This window comes from Argopecten irradians, chromosome 12 (genome assembly GCF_041381155.1).
Source record: "Argopecten irradians isolate NY chromosome 12, Ai_NY, whole genome shotgun sequence".
Taxonomy (NCBI): Eukaryota; Metazoa; Mollusca; class Bivalvia; order Pectinida; family Pectinidae; genus Argopecten; species Argopecten irradians.
The window spans coordinates 42,494,460-42,516,816 of record NC_091145.1 but is presented as its reverse complement, the minus strand read 5'-3'; the positions used below and the strand labels follow the sequence as shown (position 1 = coordinate 42,516,816).

Below are 22,357 nucleotides of genomic sequence, written 5' to 3'. Positions count from 1 at the left end.
GACGGTAACGTTATAATAACGTCAACAGACGCATGATCAGACATGCAGTAACATTATAATAACGTCAACAGACGCATGATCAGACAGGAACGTTATAATAACGTCAACAGACGCATGATCAGACGGTAACGTTATGATAACGTAAACAGACGCATGATAAGATAGTAATGTTATAATAACGTCAACAGACGCATAATCAGATAGTAATGTTATAATAACGTCAACAGACGCATGATCAGACAGGTAAACGTTATAATAACGTCAACAGACACATGATAGATAGTAATGTATCACAACAGACGCATGATCGATAATAGATAGAAGTTATAATAACGTCAACGACGCGATGATCAGACAGTTATAATAAAGTCAACAGACGCATGATCAGACAGGCAACGTTATAATAACGTCAACAGACGCATGATCAGACGGTAACGTTATAATAACGTCAACAGACGCATGATCAGACGGTAAGTGATAATAACGTCAACAGTTATAATAACGTCAACAGACGCATGTTCAGATGGTAACGTTCAATCTCTCCCAGGATTCAATGCGGTCCCCACATTCACCTCTGTCAACGGCTCACTAACTTGCCGTCTGTTTACCTCGGGTCACAGAATATTACGTCTAGACGATTGTTTAATACATGGTGACCCCTTTATATATGACGTCACTGTGATTGTTTTTGAAACGGCGGACGTCGTATGCAAATCGTGACTATTTACTTACAAGTAAATCTAATGTATCCGCAAAAGAATCCAATAATGTTTGGTTTGATATTGAATGATCAAATTATATAATGTCAGAACTCACAGTCGTTTATAGGAAAATGATACTTACAATATGTATTAAAGAATTTGGTATATGTCCGAAATTTTTTATTCAAGAATCTTGAAATTTCGCTGAGCCGTTTACAGAGGTGAAATTGTGGCGACCGCAATGCACCTTGGGAGAGATTGGGTAACGTTATAATAACGTCAAAAGGCGCATGACCAGACGGTTACGTTATATTAATATACCTCTACTTTATTTACGCTCTATAAAAGTTACTTGGTTAAATTGACTAGCCCTCTACTTTTTCCAAAAACCTCATTCAGCTGTGTGGTAGTCATCGAACTAGCACACCCCTGGAAGCTAGCACACCCCTGCACTCGGATATTTCCGTTTAACAAATCAAATTCGAGGTGGGTGGGGCTTGTTTCCGATCACGCCATCAGTTGCTAGGTGACGTAACAATTGGGCAGAGCTAGTTTCCGATCACACCATCTCCGTTGAGGTACTCAGACGACGTTAGTATCGAACAGAAACTGTTACCGAACACGTCGTCATGTTTATCTTGTGGGAGGCTTGTGAAAAATGCAATGGGACAATACCTTTTATATGTACGTACAGATGTTATGTACATGTACGTACAGATGTTATGTACATGTACGTACAGATGTTATGTACATGTACGTACAGATGTTATGTACATCTTTAGGCTACATGTAAGTGGTTAACGTCTCGGAATTTCAACAATACTTGTATATAAATTTAGTATTATGCCTAGTGGTATAAATGTTGAAATATTGAGAAATCATAGCGGAATCAAATCTTAACCGGCGGTTTGAATAGAAGCAAAACAAAACGGACATGGAATCACAATTGTTATCTCAAATAATTTATATGTTTGAAGATAAGATTACGTAGATCGATTACAATGTAAAATTCTCTCAATCTCTAATGACCATTGCCGTACGCGACAGGAATGTAGTGTATGAGAATAATATATTTTAGTATAATCAAAGCTTTTGTATGTATCGGTATATTAAAACAGTAAAAGTATTGGATTCAGTGATATGGCCAATTTCCGGTTTCTCTCGAACTTGCCTATTTCACTCGGCTCCGCCTCGGGAAATAGACAAGTCTCGGGAAAACAGAAACTTGCTATATCCCTCATCCCCATACTTTAACTGTATAATAAGGTCAACAGACGCATGATCAGACAGTAACGTTATAATAACGTCAACAGACACATGATCAGACAGTAACGTTATAATAACGTCCACAGACACATGATCAGACAGTAACGTTATAATAACGTCAACACACGCATGATCAGACGGTAACGTTATAATAACGTCAACAGACGCATGATCAGACGGTAACGTTATAATAACGTCAACAGACACATGATCAGACAGTAACGTTATAATAACGTCAACACACGCATGATCAGACAGTAACGTTATAATAACGTCCACAGACACATGGTCAGATATTAACGTTATAATAACGTCAACAACGCACAGACAGTAACGTTATAATAACGTCATGATCAGACAGTAACGTTATAATAACGTCAACACACGCATGATCAGACGGTAACGTTATAATAACGTCAACACACGCATGATCAGACAGTAACGTTATAATAACGTCAACACACGCATGATCAGACGGTAACGTTATAATAACGTCAACACACGCATGATCAGACAGTAACGTTATAATAACGTCAACATACGCATGATCAGACGGTAGCGTTATAATAACGTCAACACACGCATGATCAGACGGTAACGTTATAATAACGTCAACAGACACATGATCAGACGGTAACGTTATAATAACGTCAACAGACACATGATCAGACAGTAACGTTATAATAACGTCAACAGACACATGATCAGACAGTAACGTTATAATAACGTCAACACACGCATGATCAGACGGTAGCGTTATAATAACGTCAATAGACACATGATCAGACGGTAGCGTTATAATAACGTCAATAGACACATGATCAGACAGTAACGTTATAATAACGTCAACAGACACATGATCAGATAGTAACGTTATAATAACGTCAATAGACACATGATCAGACGGTAGCGTTATAATAACGTCAATAGACACATGATCAGACGGTAACGTTATAATAACGTCCACAGACACATGATCAGACGGTAGCGTTATAATAAAGTCAACAGACGCATAATCAGACAGTAACGTTATAATAACGTCCACAGACACATGATCAGACGGTAACGTTATAATAACGTCCACAGACACATGATCAGACGGTAACGTTATAATAACGTCCACACACACATGATGAGACAGTAACATTATTTAAGGAATAGATATTAATTTTGTTGAGGTTATGTGGGTATAATGATAATGGAGCACGTGTAAATTATGTAAGCCCCGGCGAAGCCGGGTTACATAAAATTTACACGGGCTCCATTATCATTATACCCTCATAACCTCACCAAAATAAACATTTATTCCTTATATTTACAGTTTTTTCAAGTAAATGAATATTATTGATTCCCGCGGCAGTTGCTTATTTTTTATTAAAATACACATATTTTTTTCTCTCCCGTCATCGTCAACGAATTCGATTGAACAGCTGATTGGAATCGAGTCATTCATATGTTCCCGCCAAAAGTGGGGTCATGATCCCACGTTGCTACGTCATCAACTATTCACGTAACAATAGAATCGCCGCGCGTGTTGTGCTAACATTATACACTGAAAATGATAATACTAGAAAGCATGGTTATTGAGTCCATGTCAGTGCAAACTGTAAATATGATAACGTCCACAGACACATGATCAGATATTAACGTTATAATAACGTCCACAGACACATGATCAGACAGTAACGTTATAAGAACGTCAACACACGCATGATCAGACAGTAACGTTATAATAACGTCCACAGACACATGATCAGACGGTAACGTTATAATAACGTCCACAGACACATGATCAGATATTAACGTTATAATAACGTCCACAGACACATAATCAGACGGTAACGTTATAATAACGTCCACAACATGATCAGACGGTAACGTTATAATAACGTCCACAGACACATGATCAGACAGTTACGTTATAATAACGTCCACAGACACATAATCAGACATTAACGTTATAATAACGTCCACAGACGCATAATCAGACGGTAACGTTATAATAACGTCAACAGACACATGATCAGACGGTAACGTTATAATAACGTCCACAGACAAATAATCAGACATTAACGTTATAATAACGTCCACAGACACATAATCAGACATTAACGTTATAATAACGTCCACAGACACATGATCAGACAGTAACGTTATAATAACGTCCACAGACACATGATCAGACATTAACGTTATAATAACGTCCACAGACACATAATCAGACATTAACGTTATAATAACGTCCACAGACACATAATCAGACATTAACGTTATAATAACGTCCACAGACACATGATCAGATATTAACGTTATAATAACGTCCACAGACACATGATCAGACAGTAACGTTATAATAACGTCCACAGACACATGATCAGACATAAACGTTATAATAACGTCCACAGACACATGATCAGACATTAACGTTATAATAACGTCCACAGACACATGATCAGATATTAACGTTATAATAACGTCCACAGACAACATGATCAGACGGTAACGTTATAATAACGTCCACAGACACATGATCAGACGGTAACGTTATAATAACGTCCACAGACACATGATCAGACAGTAACGTTATAATAACGTCCACAGACACATGTTATCACAGACAGTAACGTTATAATAACGTCACAGACACATATCAGACAGTAACGTTATATAACGTCACAGACACATGATCAGACAGTAACGTTATAATAACGTCCACAGACACATGATCAGATATTAACGTTATAATAACGTCCACAGACACATAATCAGACAGTAACGTTATAATAACGTCCACAGACACATGATCAGACAGTAACGTTATAATAACGTCCACAGACACATGATCAGACAGTAACGTTATAATAACGTCAACAGACGCATGATCAGATATTAACGTTATAATAACGTCCACAGACACATAATCAGACATTAACGTTATAATAACGTCCACAGACACATAATCAGACGGTAACGTTATAATAACGTCAACAGACACATGATCAGACAGTAACGTTATAATAACGTCCACAGACACATGATCAGACGGTAACGTTATAATAACGTCAACAGACACATGATCAGACGGTAACGGTATAATAACGCCACAGACATATGATCAGATATTAACGTTATAATAACGTCCACAGACACATGATCAGACAGTAACGTTATAATAACGTCCACAGACACATGATCAGACGGTAACGTTATAATAACATCCACAGACACATGATCAGACAGTAACGTTATAATAACGTCCACAGACACATGATCAGACAGTAACGTTATAATAACGTCCACAGACACATAATCAGACAGTAACGTTATAATAACGTCAACAGACACATGATCAGACAGTAACGTTATAATAACGTCCACAGACACATAATCAGACATTAACGTTATAATAACGTCCACAGACACATGATCAGACAGTAACGTTATAATAACGTCCACAGACACATGATCAGATATTAACGTTATAATAACGTCCACAGACACATGATCAGACATTAACGTTATAATAACGTCCACAGACACATGATCAGACGGTAACGTTATAATAACGTCCACAGACACATGATCAGACAGTAACGTTATAATAACGTCCACAGACACATATCAGACAGTAACGTTTAATACGTCACAGACACATAATCAGACAGTAACGTTATAATAACGTCCACAGACACATAATCAGACAGTAACGTTATAATAACGTCCACAGACACATAATCAGACAGTAACGTAATAATAACGTCCACAGACGTATGATCAGGCAGGAACGTTATAATAACGTCAACAGACACATGATCAGATATTAACGTTATAATAACGTCAACAGACGCATGATCAGATATTAACGTTATAATAAGGTCAACAGACGCATGATCAGACAGTAACGTTATAATAACGTCCACAGACGCATGATCAGATATTAACGTTATAATAACGTCCACAGACACATGATCAGACGGTAACGTTATAATAACGTCAACAGACACATGATCAGACAGTAACGTTATAATAACGTCAACAGACGCATGATTAGATATTAACGTTATAATAACGTCCACAGACACATGATCAGACAGTAACGTTATAATAACGTCCACAGACACATGATCATCAGACGGTAACGTTATAATAACGTCCACAGACACATAATCAGACGGTAACGTTATAATAACGTCCACAGACACATAATCAGACAGTAACGTTATAATAACGTCCACAGACACATGATCAGAAATTAACGTTATAATAACGTCCACAGACACATGATCAGACAGTAACGTTATAATAACGTCCACAGACACATGATCAGACGGTAACGTTATAATAACGTCCACAGACACATGATCAGATATTAACGTTATAATAACGTCCACAGACACATAATCAGACAGTAACGTTATAATAACGTCCACAGACACATAATCAGACATTAACGTTATAATAACGTCCACAGACACATGATCAGATATTAACGTTATAATAACGTCCACAGACACATAATCAGACATTAACGTTATAATAACGTCCACAGACACATGATCAGACAGCAACATTTTAAAAAGAACATGAGAAATAACCCATATCTATATGGGTAATTCACGGTGGGAGTAAACACTGATGAACAGATTCATTTTCTGTACTTGGTGCAGTAATAATGTATGGATCAAAAGAGAAAAGTAAGATTTATGCCCTTAAAAGTATCATCAGAGACGATTTTCTGGTGCAACTAACATAAAACAAATCGTACTATCTATTTCTTTAAGAATATCCCTTGGCATGGTCCATAAATAGTCACACAATACACGCGGCCTCAGCTACTCTCTAGTTTTCGACATGATGAGAAAGGACTCGGAACTGGGATGGACGAACGTGTCTTTAGTTACACCTTTGGTATTCCGACAAATGTAGCCATTTAGACAAATCCAAGCAAATAAAAATATGTATACTAAATAATGTGCAGAAATGAATCTTCATACAAAGTCGTTATAATCAAATTGTAACGTATAAACAAACTAAACAACTGATTTTAAACCGGAGAGGCACCTAAAACCATTTAGCAGTGAAGTGGGCATATAAACTAGCAGCGAATCTCAGTAAGGTAGACTTTTATAGAGACCTTGACGGGGAATGGAAGTTACTATGAAAGCATGCTTATTATTAACGTGTTTTAATGTTTACCAACGTTCATCGCAATAGGACGATCTAGATTTTGTCCATTCAGAAACACCAAGAAATAGCGGCAATGTTGTTGGCGAATGCGTAAGCCAAGCATGCGCACTTCCGTACCATGATGGACGCAAGGCTTTTTATAAAGTAATTTTTGAGAAATGTGCCGGATAGAATTATGTGGAAACAAAATAAAATCCTGTTGCTAATTATCAAAAATATTGTAGCTCAACCAATATATACATGTACTTAGAGAAATGAAGAGGCTCAATTATTGTAAACCAAACATGTAAATCAACATATAATTCTGCAGCAATGACGATGCTTTCAGATATAGCTTTTACAATAAAATGTATAACTATAGTAAAAACATATACTGTATCAAAACCCTTTAAATACAGTCATTTCACCGGGTATATGTCAACAAAATGTGTGGAGGCAGGTTGGCTTCCAATTACGATGATTATTAAGTCAATGTTCAGCCGGCGCGTAATGCACGAGCTCTGGGTCAAAGGTGGTAAAGAATGTCCAATTGAATTACACAGATTAATACGATGGCCATCAGCGGCCGGCAAAAAACAACCCCTACAAAACGTTTTTCGTACTTAAATAGTCATTGATATTTAAGTATAACTTTTATTTTCTAAAATTATTTTTTGTCATGAGAAATAATTTTGTACAAAATAATTATGTATAGAAAATATTTTCTTTACTAGAAATGTTTGTGTCATAGTATTGCTGATAAACAGCGTGACACATTTACTTTACTACACATTTGTGTCAGGCTGCTATCGGTCATCGTAATAACTTAGATATATAAAAGGCATTATAACTAGGCAAAAATAGTGATTATGACCTGTTTATTACCACTTACATTTTGCGACTTTATGAACTTTCTCAAATATAGATAAAATAAAGTCCACTAAGAAACCCGTATTAATTGATTGTGTATGACCCAGTCTATTTTTTAAGCAAGCCAAATGGAACATTCATAATTGTACACCTGAGAATAGGAAAATTATTTTTCATGACAAAAAATATTTTCAGAAAATAAAGTTGTACTTAAATATCAATGAATATTTTAGTACGAAAAACGTTTTGTAGGAGTTGTTTTGTGCCGGTCGCTGTCGGCCATCGTAGATTAATGTTGATTTGCATATGACGTTTTAAAACTTACTGTATATCACGTGAATCTAGGCGTGCAGGCTGTCTTGTCTTGGGTAAGGCAAAGAATTCTTACTCTTCCAGGAAGTGCAGACATATCTGTCCGAAGGAGTAGAATAACTATTGGTCGGACAGTAAGCTTAAATTTTAACACTGGGTGAAGGGATAGGCTATTACATGTACTTCAGATAAGATTTAACAAGTGATTCGGCGTCAAATTAGACATACTGAAGTTATTCATAAATTTTTAAATCCTTATAGAATTATTATCGTATCCAGTAAATAGTTAGGTAATTCTAAACTTTGTTAAGTTATGCACATTTTCAGACAGTGAATGTCGACTAATAAACAAAGAAATGAGGAAACCTAAGAGGAGAGAGTTATTCAGACATCTATAGATAAAACTTAAGGATAGGATCTATACGTTTCTCAATGGCACGGTACTTATCTGATGAAGTGAGAATTGCTTTAGAGCGCGGCTCCTTAACCCAGAGGTAATATTATCACCGATCTCAAGGCATTTGCTACTTTCTAATTTAATGTTACCGTGATCAGATAGTCTTACTTTCATTGATGTTAGATTATAACCTAAGCGTATCTCTGTTTACGTTCAAACCTTTTTTCTATGTTGTAAAGGAAGTGTATCTATGTTTAAGCTAAAACAATTTTCAATGGAATTGTATCTGTGGTTACTTTCATAACTCGTATATGTTATAAAGGAAGTGGATATTCTGTTATGACCCAGGATTTCTGTTATGACCCAGAATAACAGAAATGAGAATCCAGCAGCTAAATTCAAAACACAATTTATTTATGTATACAATATTAAACAGAGATGGTTTACAATATTTAAAGTAATTGGTGGTGGTACAAGAGTAATACGATAATTTAAAGTGTTACTTATCTGTATGCGAATGTCCTGGTATAACCCTTGATCCTTCCAGGTTTCAAATTAACAATGATCACAAATCGACAAGGAAAATTTACTTTTTAATTTAATTTTTTGTGTCTCATTACAGTTCTGAATAGCCTTGGACAGCTGGAGAATAGCCTTGGACAGCTGGAGTATATATAGCTAAACCCTAATTCAAGAATATTTGAGAACTTTCTACTCCTAGAAATATCTAACTAAAAACAGTAAACAAATAAACACACAGAACTTTCTGGAAATAGATCAATCTAGATCCCTACTTATAATCAACATGTTACAAACAAGTATGTTTATACATGATATTATTCTAGAAAGTTCTATAGCCTAAATTAATGATATAAACTTTATAGGATGTATCAATAATAAAGCTATAGGAGTTATCTCCCTTATCTAATAACTACATGTATTTAGTGTCATACATAACCCTAAGTTTAAGCTAAAACTATTTTCAATGTTATAAAGGAATGGTATCTGTGGTTACTTTCATAACTCGTATATGTTATAAAGGAAGTGTATCTATGTTTTCGTTTAAATAGTTTTTCTATGTCATATAGGACGCTTATCTATGTTTAAGCTGAAACCCTTTTTCTATATTACAAAGGAGTGGTATCTATTTTTACGTTCAAACCTTTTCAAGTTCTATCTAATAAATGAAGTGTGTCTATGTTTAACCCGAAACCTTTTTTCTATGCTATAAAGGAAGCGTATCTATGTTTACGTTCAAACATTTTTTATGTTATAAAGGATGATATCTCTTTTTAAACCGAAACTTCTTCTATCATAAAAAGAAAATCTGCCAATCAGAAAGTCGGATTAAGTATGACAACAAATACAAATTATTTTGCTATATTTTGGGATGAATGAAACGTATATATGTTTACGGTGAAATGTTTTATATGTTATACCGTTGTCTGTGGATAGGCGTGACCCCACTAATTACATGTACATTGTCTCCCTTGCTGTGATTAAACGTGACCCCACTAATTATATGTACATTGTCTCCCTTGCTGCATGGCCCTTGTTATACCACTGTCTTTGGATAGGGGTGACCCCGCTAATAACATGTACATTGTCTCCCTTGCTGCATGGCCCTTGTTATACCACTGTCTGTGGATAGGCGTGACCCCATTAATTACACGTACATCGTTAACCTTGCTGTGGATAGGCATGACACCATTAATTACATGTACATTGTCTCCCTTGCTGCATGGCCCTTGTTATACCCTTGTCTGTGGATAGGCGTGACCCCACTAATTACATGTACATTGTCTCCCTTGCTGCATGGCCCTTGTTATACCCTTGTCTGTGGATAGGCGTGACCCCACTAATTACATGTACATTGTCTCCCTTGCTGCATGGCCCTTGTTATACCATTGTCTGTGGATAGGCGTGACCCCATTAATTACACGTACATCGTTAACCTTCCTGTGGATAGGCGTGACCCCACTAATTACATGTACATTGTCTCCCTTGCTGCATGGCCCTTGTTATACCCTTGTCTGTGGATAGGCGTGACCCCACTAATTACATGTACATTGTCTCCCTTGCTGTATGGCCCTTGTTATACCACTGTCTGTGGATAGGCATGACCCTTAATTACACGTACATCGTCTCCCTTGCTGTGGATAGGCGTGACCCCATTAATTACATGTATATTGTCTCCCTTGTTGTCATGGTCCTTATTATACTAATGTCTGTGGTTAGACGTGACCCCACTAATTACATGTATATTGTCTCCCTTGCTGCATGGTCCTTGTTATACCACTGATAACATGTACATCGTCTCCCTTGCTGTGAATAGGCGTGACCCCATTAATTACATGTATATTGTCTCCCTTGCTGTCATGGTCCTTATTATACTACTGTCTGTGGTTAGACGTGACCCCAGTAATTACATATACATTGTCTCTCTTGCTGTCATGGTCCTTGTTATACCACAGTCTGTGGATAGGCGTGACCCCACTAATCACATGTACATTGTCTCCCTTGCTGCATGGTCCTTGTTATACTACTGACTGGTTAGACGTGACCTAACTAATTACACGTAAATTGTCTCCCTTGCTGTCATGGTCCTTATTATGCTGTTGTCTGGGGATAGACGTGACCCCACTAATTACACGTACATTGTCTCCCTTGCTGTCATAATCCTTGTTATACCACTGTCACTTATTACATGTATATTGTTTCCCTTGTTGTGGATAGGCGTGACTTAAGGGAGACAATGTACATGTAATTAGTAGGGTCATGTCAATCCACAGACAGTAGTATAACAAGGACCTTGATAGCACGGCAGACAATGTACATGTAATTAGTAGGGTCACGCCTATCCACAGACAGTAGTATAACAAGGACCTTGATAGCACGGCAGACAATGTACATGTAATTAATGGGGTCACGCCTATCGACAGCAAGGGAGACAATATACATGTAATAACGGTCTCCCTCGCTGTCATGGTCCTTATTATACTACTGTCTGTGGATAGACATAACCCACTTATTACATGTACATTGTCTCCCTTGCTGTGGATAGACGTGACCCCACTAATTACATGTATATTGTCTCTCTTGCTGCATGGCCCTTGTTATACCACTGTCTTTGGATAGGGGTGACCCCGCTAATTACATGTACATTGTCTCCCTTGCTGCATGGTCCTTGTTATACCACTGACTGTGGATAGACGTGACCCCACTAATTACATGTATATTGTCTCCCTTGCTGTCATGGTCCTTATCATACTACTGTCTGTGGATAGACGTGAACCCACTTATCACATGTACATTGTCTCCCTTGCTGCATGGTCCTTGTAATACCACTGACTGGTTAGACGTGACCCAACTAACTACACGTAAATTGTCTCCCTTGCTGTCATGGTCCTTATTATACTACTGTCTGTGGTTAGACGTGACCCCACTAATCACATGTACATTGTCTCCCTTGCTGCATGGTCCTTGTTATACCACTGACTGGTTAGACGTGACCCCACTTATTACATGTACATTGTCTCCCTTGCTGTCATGGTCCATGTTATACCACTGACTGTGGTTAGACGTGACCCCATTAATTACATGTACATTGTCTCCATTGCTGTCATAATCCTTGTTATACCACTCTCTGTGGTTAGATGTGACCCCACTAATTACATGTACATCGTCTCCCTTGCTGCATGGTCCTGGTTATATCACTGTCTGTGGTTAGACGTGACCCCACTAATTACACGTACATTGTCTCCCTTGCTGTCATAGTCCTTGCTAAAGCACTGTCTGTGTATAGACGTGACCCACTAATTACATGTACATTGTCTCCCTTGCTGTCATGGTCCTTATTATACTGTTGTCTGTGGATAGGCGTGAGCCGACTTATTACATGTACATTGTTTCCCATGCTGTGGATAGACGTGACCCCTCTAATTACACGTACATTGTCTCCGTTGCTGTCATGGTCCTTGTTATACCACTATCTGTGGATAGGCGTGACCCCGCCAATTACATGTCTATTGTCTCCCTTGCCGTCATGATCCTTGTTATACTGTTTCTGTAGATAGGCGTGACCCCACTTATTACAGGTACATTGTCTTCCTTGCTGTGGATATACGTGACCCCACTTATTACATATACATTGTCCCTTTTGCAAGCATGGTCCTAATTATAACACTGACTGTGGATAGGCGTGACCCCACTAATTACATGTATATTGTCTCCCTTGCTTTTGATAGACGTGACCCCACTAATTACATGTACGTTGTCTTCCTTGCTGTGGATAGACCTAACCCCACTAATTACATGTACATTGTCTCCCTTGCTGTGGATAGAAGTGACCCCACTAATTACATGTACATTGTCTCCCTTGCTGTCCTGGTCCTAATTATACCACTGCCTGTTGACAGGCGTGACCCCACTAATTACATGTACATTGTCTCCCTTGCTGTGGATAGACGTGACCCCACTAATTACATGTACATTGTCTCCCTTGCTGTCATGGTTCTTGTTATACTGTTGTCTGTGGATACACGTGACCCCACTAATTACATGTATATTGTCTCCCTTGCTGTCATAATCCTGTTATACCACTGTCTATGGATAGGCGTGACCCCACTAATTACATGTATATTGTCTCCCTTGCTGCCATAATCCTTGTTATACCACTGTCTGTTGATAGACGTGACGCCACTAATTACATGTATATTGTCTCCCTTGCTTTGGATAGACGTGACCCCACTAATTATATGTACATTGTCTATCTTGCTGCCATGGTCCTTGTTATACTGTTGTCTATGGATAGGTGTGACTCCTTTAATTACACGTACATTGTTTTCCTTGCTGTGGATAGGTGTGACCTCACTAATAACATGTACATTGTCTCCCATGCTGTGGATAGGCGTGACCCGACTTATTACATGCACATTGTTTCCCATGCTGTGGATAGGCGTGACCCGACTGATTACATATACATTGTCTCCCTTGATGTCATGGTCATGGTTATACTGTTGTCTGTAGATAAACGTGACCCCACTAATTACATGTATATTGTCTCCATTGCTGTAAAACAACTCTAGATAATGTACAACTCCTACAGTGTTTCCAGAGCCAGTACAGCAGCTCTAGATAATGTACAACTCCTACAGTGTTTCCAGCGCCAGTACAGCAGCTCTAGATAATGTACAACTCCTACAGTGATTCCAGAGCCAGTATGGCAGCTCTAGATAATGTACAACTCCTAAAGTGATTCCAGAGCCAGTATGGCAGCTCTAGATAATGTACAACTCCTACAGTTATTCCAGAGCCAGTATGGCAGCTCTAGATAATGTACAACTCCTTCAGTTATTCCAGAGCCAGTACGGTAGCTCTAGATAATGTACAACTCCTACAGTGATTCCAGAGCCAGTATGGCAGCTCTAGATAATGTACAACTCCTACAGTGATTCCAGAGCCCGTATGGCAGCTCTAGATAATGTACAACTCCTACAGTGATTCCAGAGCCAGTATGGCAGCTCTAGATAATGTACAACTCCTTCAGTTATTCCAGAGCCAATACAGCAGCTTTAGATAATGTACAACTCCTACAGTGATTCCAGAGCCAGTATGGCAGCTCTAAATAATGTACAGTCCTACAGTGATTCCAGAGCCAGTACAGTAGCTCTAGATAATGTACAACTCCTACAGTGATTCCAGAGCTAGTATGGCAGCTCTAGATAATGTACAACTCCTTCAGTTATTCCAGAGCCAGTACAGCAGCTTTAGATAATGTACAACTCCTACAGTGATTCCAGAGCCAGTATAGCAGCTCTAGATAATGTACAACTCCTACAGTGATTCCAGAGCCAGTTTGGCAGCTCTACATAATGTACAACTCCTACAGTGATCCCAAAGCCAGTATGGCAGCTCTAGATAATGTACAACTCCTACAGTGATTCCAGAGCCAGTATGGCAGCTCTAAATAATGTATAATTCATACAGTGATTCCAGAGCCAGTACGACAGCTCTAGATAATGTACAATTCCTACACTCATTCCAGAGCCAGTATGGCAGCTCTAGATAATGTACAACTCCTACAGTGATTCCAGAGCCAGTATGGCAGCTCTAGATAATGTACAACTCCTACAGTGATTCCAGAGCCAGTATGGCAGCTCTAGATAATGTACAACTCCTACAGTGATTCCAGAGCCAGTATGGCAGCTCTAGATAATGTACAACTCCTACAGTGATTCCAGAGCCAGTATGGCATATCTAGATAATGTACAACTCCTACAGTGATTCCAGAGCCAGTAGAGCAGCTCTAGATAATGTACAACTCCTACAGTGTTTCCAGAGCCAGTACAGCAGCTCTAGATAATGTACAACTCCTACAGTGATTCCAGAGCCAGTATAGCAGCTCTAGATAATGTACAACTCCTACAGTGATTCCAGAGCCAGTACAGCAGCTCTAGATAATGTACAACTCCTACAGTGATTCCAGAGCCAGTATGGCAGCTCTAGATAATGTACAACTCCTACAGTGATTCCAGAGCCAGTATGGCAGCTCTAGATTATGTACAACTTCTACAGTGATTCCAGAGCCAGTATGGCAGCTCTAGATAATGTACAACTCCTACAGTGATTCCAGAGCCAGTATGGCAGCTCTAGATAATGTACAACTCCTACAGTGATTCCAGAGCCAGTATGGCAGCTCTAGATAATGTATAACTCCTTCAGTGATTCCAAAGCCAGTACGGCAGCTCTAGATAATGTACAACTCCTACAGTGATTCCAGAGCCAGTATGGCAGCTCTAGCACATTTATGTGCTCCCAGTGTTGACACCTCCGTACGCAACCTCCAATTCGCCCCTTGTCAGCTTGCCTGGCATGTAGTCATTATTATTCCATTATATTCATTCTAACTCACTTCCTTACTTCACTATAAAAACTTACACTTTTACTTAGTATTACAAATATGGTTAATCTAACATAGACAAGAGGATGTTTCACATGAAGGATTTTGGGGGATTTTTGTGTAGTGTTTCCCCATACCTCGTCCTGTCTGAAAATGTTTAATTTCTGTTACATTGTGTCGTGGTTGGGCAACACTTAGAGGATACATTACCTAGCTACCATGGGTTTATCTTCTCCTGAAATTACAGCAATTCACAAATACATTTAAGTTATTTCACAATGATGTCGTTATGATATATTTCGATTAAAAGGACGAAATCCAAAGATGCTGAACAATTTTCCAAATATGAATTATTAAATATAACTTCCTAAAAGTCGGTAGGCGATTCCCGGAGTATCCGAAAATCGACCCGTGCCGTCCAAGCTCTAGACCCTCACTAACTCATCACAAAGCATAACTCATATGATATATATATAACAAAAAATGGAAGATGAACAGACAGCATTTAGAATTATAATAAAACAGTGGTCTTGCAGGTAAATTAATTGTCCATTGCCCTTGGGATAAGTGTCATGTCTGGTTGGTCTCCTTAATACTACTCAGTTAACACTTCACGATAAATAGATATAATTACTACTCAGAGTTGAGTCAACAACAATAAATCAAAAACTTACCAAATTGATCATAGAATTTCAGTACAATATTATTACACAATATTAAAATGATTTAGCAAAAATTGGTGATTAAAAGTCTCAAATGATATAATAGATCGAATGTTCATAACTGTTCTAATAAGCACTTTTTCCTTATGAAAGTTATATATGCTGTTATGTTTATACTTGAGAATCAAGAAGCACTTTTTAAAGTTATTCACTATCAGGTTTTAATAACACAAAACATTATACTTACGGTTACAGTGCAGTATAAAGACTACACAAAGTAAGACCAGAAAACCAGATTATCGTCTATTTTTACAGTGATTTATGTATAACGTGACTTCTATATGTTTTCATCTTAACATAATCAACCATAAAACAAGAACATTCACAGTGTATAAAGTATGTGTTGTTTGAAATGCTGATAAAGCATCATGCATGTTTTTTTTATATCCGTCCGTGCCTTTAAATTATATTTACAGATTAATTCAACATAACTTATGGTTGTCAATAGATTATTGAAGAAAAAATAACATGTCAAAATTTCACAATATGACTGTATTAAAGATAAAATTAACCTGATTTTAGAACAAAATAGTATCAATTATTTTTGTTTTGTCCCATTGTACTACATTGTATTATGAAAAGTTTGATGAAATTCACCTTTTCATTTTCAGCATCCTAGAGATATAAGGACATTTCAGGCAGAAATCTACAAAACAACTTGAAGTAATGGGTCGGCAGACATATTGGGTGGTTATTGCTGTGCTTGGATGTAAGTATTAAAGCCTGGTGGTAATAACATTATACGATGTCTAATCTCACTCATGATGAAAAACAACATAGCAATACCTCCATGAACCGACACGATCGAATTGGTGATATATAACGTTTGATAATAGACCTAAGACACATAGAGTGTTACATTATGTATTTTTTAAATTTGTTCACATTTGCATAAACCTTCACGAATAAGAAAAAACAAGAAAGATGTCCTTAAAACTGATAATCTCTTTTACTTTCTTATATCTTTTGGATATCTACACCGCTACTTATTTATCCCTTAATACAAAATTTTCCCATGTAATTGAATTCTGATTTGACAAGACTGTTTATGGTTTATGTTATAACAATGATAAAAAGTGATCAATGTAATACAGGTAATCAGATCAGTGTAATACATGTAATCAGATCAATGTAATACAGGTAATCAGATCAATGTAATACAGGTAATCAGATCAATGTAATACAGGTAATCAGATCAATGTAATACAGGTAATCAGATCAGTGTAATACATGTAATCAGATCAATGTAATACAGGTAATCAGATCAATGTAATACAGGTAATCAGATCAGTGTAATACATGTAATCAGATCAATGTAATACAGGTAATCAGATCAATGTAATACTCGTAATCAGATCAGTGTAATACAGGTTATCAGATCAATGTAATACAGGTAATCAGATCAATGTAATACAGGTAATCAGATCAATGTAATACAGGTAATCAGATCAATGTAATACAGGTAATCAGATCAATGTAATCGGGTAATCAGAACAGTGTAATACAGGTAATCAAATCGATGTAATACAGGTAATCAGATCAATGTAATACAGGTAATCAGATCAATATAATAAGGTAATCAGATCAATGTAATACAGGTAATCAGATCAGTGTAATCGGGTAATCAGAACAGTGTAATACAGGTAATCAGATCAGTGTAATACATGTAATCAGATCAATGTAATACAGGTAATCAGATCAATGTAATACAGGTAATCAGATCAGTGTAATACATGTAATCAGATCAATGTAATACAGGTAATCAGATCAATGTAATACAGGTAATCAGATCAATGTAATACAGGTAATCAAATCGATGTAATACAGGTAATCATATCAATGTAATCGGGTAATCAGAACAGTGTAATACAGGTAATCAGATCAATATAATACAGGTAATCAGATCAATGTAATACAGGTAATCAGATCAGTGTAATACATGTAATCAGATCAATGTAATACAGGTATTCAGATCAATGTAATACATGTAATCAGATCAGTGTAATACATGTAATCAGATCAATGTAATACATGTAATCAGATCAATGTAATACATGTAATCAGTAATCAGATCAATGTAATACAGGTAATCAGATCAATGTAATACAGGTAATCAGATCAATGTAATACAGGTAATCAGATCAGTGTAATACAGGTAATCAGATCAATGTAATACAGGTAATCAGATCAATGTAATACAGGTAATCAGATCAATGTAATACAGGTAATCAAGATCAATGTAATACAGGTAATCAGATCAATGTAATACAGTAATCAGATCAATGTAATACAGGTAATCAGATCAATGTAATACAGGATCAGATCATGTAATACAGAATCAGATCAATGTAATACAGGTAATCAGATCATGTAATACAGGTAATCAGATCAATGTAATACAGGTAATCAGATCAATGTAATACAGGTAATCAGATCAATGTAATACAGGTAATCAGATCAATGTAATACAGGTAATCAGATCAGTGTAATACAGGCAATCAGATCAGTTGTAATACAGGTAATCAGATCATGTAATACAGAATCAGATCAATGTAATACGAATACATGTAATACAGAATCAAATCAGTGTATCAGTAATCAAAATCAGGTAATCAGATCAGTGTAATACAGGTAATCAGGTATCAGTGTAATACAGGCAATCAGATGAATGTAATACAGGTAATCAGATCAATGTAATACAGAATCAGATCAATGTAATACAGGTTATCAGTTCAATGTAATACAGGTAATCAGATCAATGTAATACAGGTAATCCGATCACTGTAATACAGGTAATCAGATCACTGTAATACAGGTAATCAGATCAATGTAATACAGGTTATCAGTCATGTATACAGTTCAATGTAATACAGGTAATCAGATCAATGTAATACAGGTAATCAGATCAATGTAATACAGGTTATCAGTTCAATGTAATACAGGTAATCAGATCACTGTAATACAGGTAATCAGATCAATGTAATACAGAATCAGATCAATGTAATACAGGTAATCAGATCAATGTAATACAGATAATCAGAACAGTGTAATACAGGTAATCAGATCAATGTAAAACAGGTAATCAGATCAGTGTAATACAGGTAATCAGATCATCAAAATGATGAAGTGATCAATGTAATACAGGTTATCAGATTTTCCAAATGAATAAGTGATCAATGTAATACAGGTAATCAGATTTTCAAAATGATGAATTGATCAATATAATACAGGTAATCAGACCATCTAAATGATGAAGTGATCAATGTAATACAGGTAATCATATCAATGTAATACAGGTAATCATATCAATGTAATACATGTTATCAGATCTTCCAAATGATCACAAACAAGCCGAAATGCCTTTTTCGTTAATTTCCTTTTCATCAATGAACTGATTAGATAAGACATTACCACTGTCCTTAATGCTTTAATGTGATACTTTACCTTCCTTTGCCGGCAGCACGACGTGGGTTTTAGCTGAATTCTCTAACATACAGTGTACAAGCTTAATGTCTAATAAAATACCCTCAAAATGGATCACATGATGTCATTAAAGTTATATTTCATGCTAATTTCACTGTTTTTGTCACGATTTGTCGGTGAACATGGACATGCAACTTGATGATTTAGCTCCGCAAAAGCACATGTCAGCCTATAAGAGATCCGACATCATGGGATAATATTTTGCTAGTTTTGAATAAAGCGCCTTCAATCACCGCCATGTTCAGTACCGAAGGCTGCCTTCGACTGGCAACTCTCAGGTCGACAGAGTTATTACTCGAGCACTCGAACGCACAGGGTTCTTACTTGAGTATGCTAAAAATAGATTTTATACGGAAGGTGAAGATCGTTTTCAGAACCCTCGTTTTTGGAGAGTTTAATCAGAGTTAAAATGTCGGAACGAGGCTGACCGTTTTCATTTATTCGTAACAACCAGTTCGGCCGTTTGTTAAAGTGATTATTTCAAGTATAAATCATCACTGAACTATAGCTTTTTTATACTAGCTTATGCGGGCTTTGTCAAGGCTCGTTTGAAATAACATAAAATCCCCAGATCTGTTTTTATTTCACAAAAGAACAACTAGAGGTCCAACCAGTCAAGCCGTATAAACGAAAATGTCCTTACTCTCGGAGTGAAACATTCGACTGACAGAGAGTTTGACATTACTATAAATAGCCTCATTCATACTCGAGAGTTGCCAGTCGAAGGCAGCCTAAGAGTTCTGTCGGAATCCGGAATCGTATCACATGACTGATGTCGACACGACCTGCAAGCAACTGTGTGCCAGGTAACTAGCGTAAGCGCACATGTGTTTATTTACGTTTTTTTTCTAGCTAATATGAGCAAATTATACTGGTATATATGTATTATTCTCTTTATTTCCTCCAGTTTGAAGATTACATAAATAGAATAACATACATGTAATACAATATTCAACATGGCTTAATCTGTACAACGAATAATATAAGTGATGTGACAACTAGTTGAGTAGATGTACATAAAACTATTTAGTACTATCTATATTATTCACAAATTACCGTAAAATATTGTGTGTATCAAATATTGTAATGTGCGAGCATTATTTTCATTGTAAACCAGGTCTGCTGAGGTCGACTACATGGATTTTTTAAAGAAAAAATGTTGACATTTTCTCTTGGTTTCACAACTCTTGTGTTACTTAGAGATTGTCGCGACGATGTTCGGAAGAGTTCGGAAGATGCGGCACCTTTCGAGCCTTTTTTTCACATGTACTTTTATAATTGAAAATACGTCCAACTTTATAAATTTTTCACTATGACAAAAAGAGCGAAAGTTATAGACCATACAACTTTGAATCTTTTTATTTTTTCTAACAAGTCGATGATGTTATAACAAAATGCTTTCACATTATTAGAATTTATCTCAGTTTCTTTAAATGGAATATCCACGACACTCGCCTTGTAATTCATTGTTCTCACTTCATAGTATAATTTATAGTAATTATAGTTTATTATTCAGTTGCAGGTCAGCTGGCACAGACACAGGTAAGGAAAACATACCAGGCAGAGTCATATAGATTTTCTGCGCTTTCTGTTTACGAGGAAAACGTTTATAATTCGATTTACCACTGAATTATTTATGATACTGTATAATTTCATTAAAATTCCTGTTGGTGTAAATGCATTTTAATGATTTTATTTTTTCCTCGTGGCCATAAAATAATTTTATGTGCTCCTATATAAAGCGTTTTATTGAACCACGTGTTTTAATTGTATTTATAAAGTTTTTAATAGCCGACAAAAATGATAAAAGACATAATTTACCGTGATTAGATAAGTCCTTTACCTGCTGTATGTTTATTTCAGCTATATCTTGGTGGCATAAGTATCTTCATTCCTCAAACACTTTTCCTTTGGTTATCAATTACTGCTTAACTTAACAATTTTTTCTATATTTTGCGTCTTTATTAATTTCAACGAATTCAGGAATATATTCACGAAATATTGCTGCCTACTACAAATGTTCCTAGTATATAATACTTTAGACTAACTTTGTTGTAGATCCCTGTCTGTAGTGACCATAGATAAAGCCGACTGTTACTGCAGACTACCAATGTTACTAGTATATAATACTATAGACTAACTTTATCATTGTTGTAGACCCCTGTCTGTAGTGACCATAGATAAAGTCGACTGTTACTGCAGACTACCAATGTTACTAGTATATAATTCTATAGACTAACTTTATCATTGTTGTAGACCCCTGTCTGTAGTGACCATAGATAAAGCCGGCTGTTACTGCAGACTAACCAATGTTACCAGTATATAATACTATAGACTAACTTTATCATTGTTGTAGACCCCTGTCTGTAGTGACCATAGATAAAGCCGGCTGTTACTGCAGACTAACCAATGTTACCAGTATATAATACTATAGACTAACTTTATCATTGTTGTAGACCCCTGTCTGTAGTGACCATAGATAAAGTCGACTGTTACTACAGACTAACCAATGTCACCAGTATATAATACTATAGACTAA

At 36.6% G+C, this 22,357-nt stretch overlaps 1 protein-coding gene across 1 annotated transcript in view; it reads left to right on the top strand.

The window, feature by feature from the left end:
• The window catches only part of LOC138305123 (integrin beta-3-like), a 99,558-nt gene that overhangs the window by 20,341 nt on the left and 56,860 nt on the right, over nucleotides 1–22,357 (top strand). Inside the window, exons 2-3 of the mRNA XM_069245522.1 lie at nucleotides 16,947–17,044; nucleotides 21,335–21,360. Coding sequence (XP_069101623.1) covers nucleotides 17,002–17,044; nucleotides 21,335–21,360 — 69 coding nt within the window. The 5' untranslated portion in view covers nucleotides 16,947–17,001. The remainder of the gene's footprint in view (nucleotides 1–16,946; nucleotides 17,045–21,334; nucleotides 21,361–22,357) is intronic.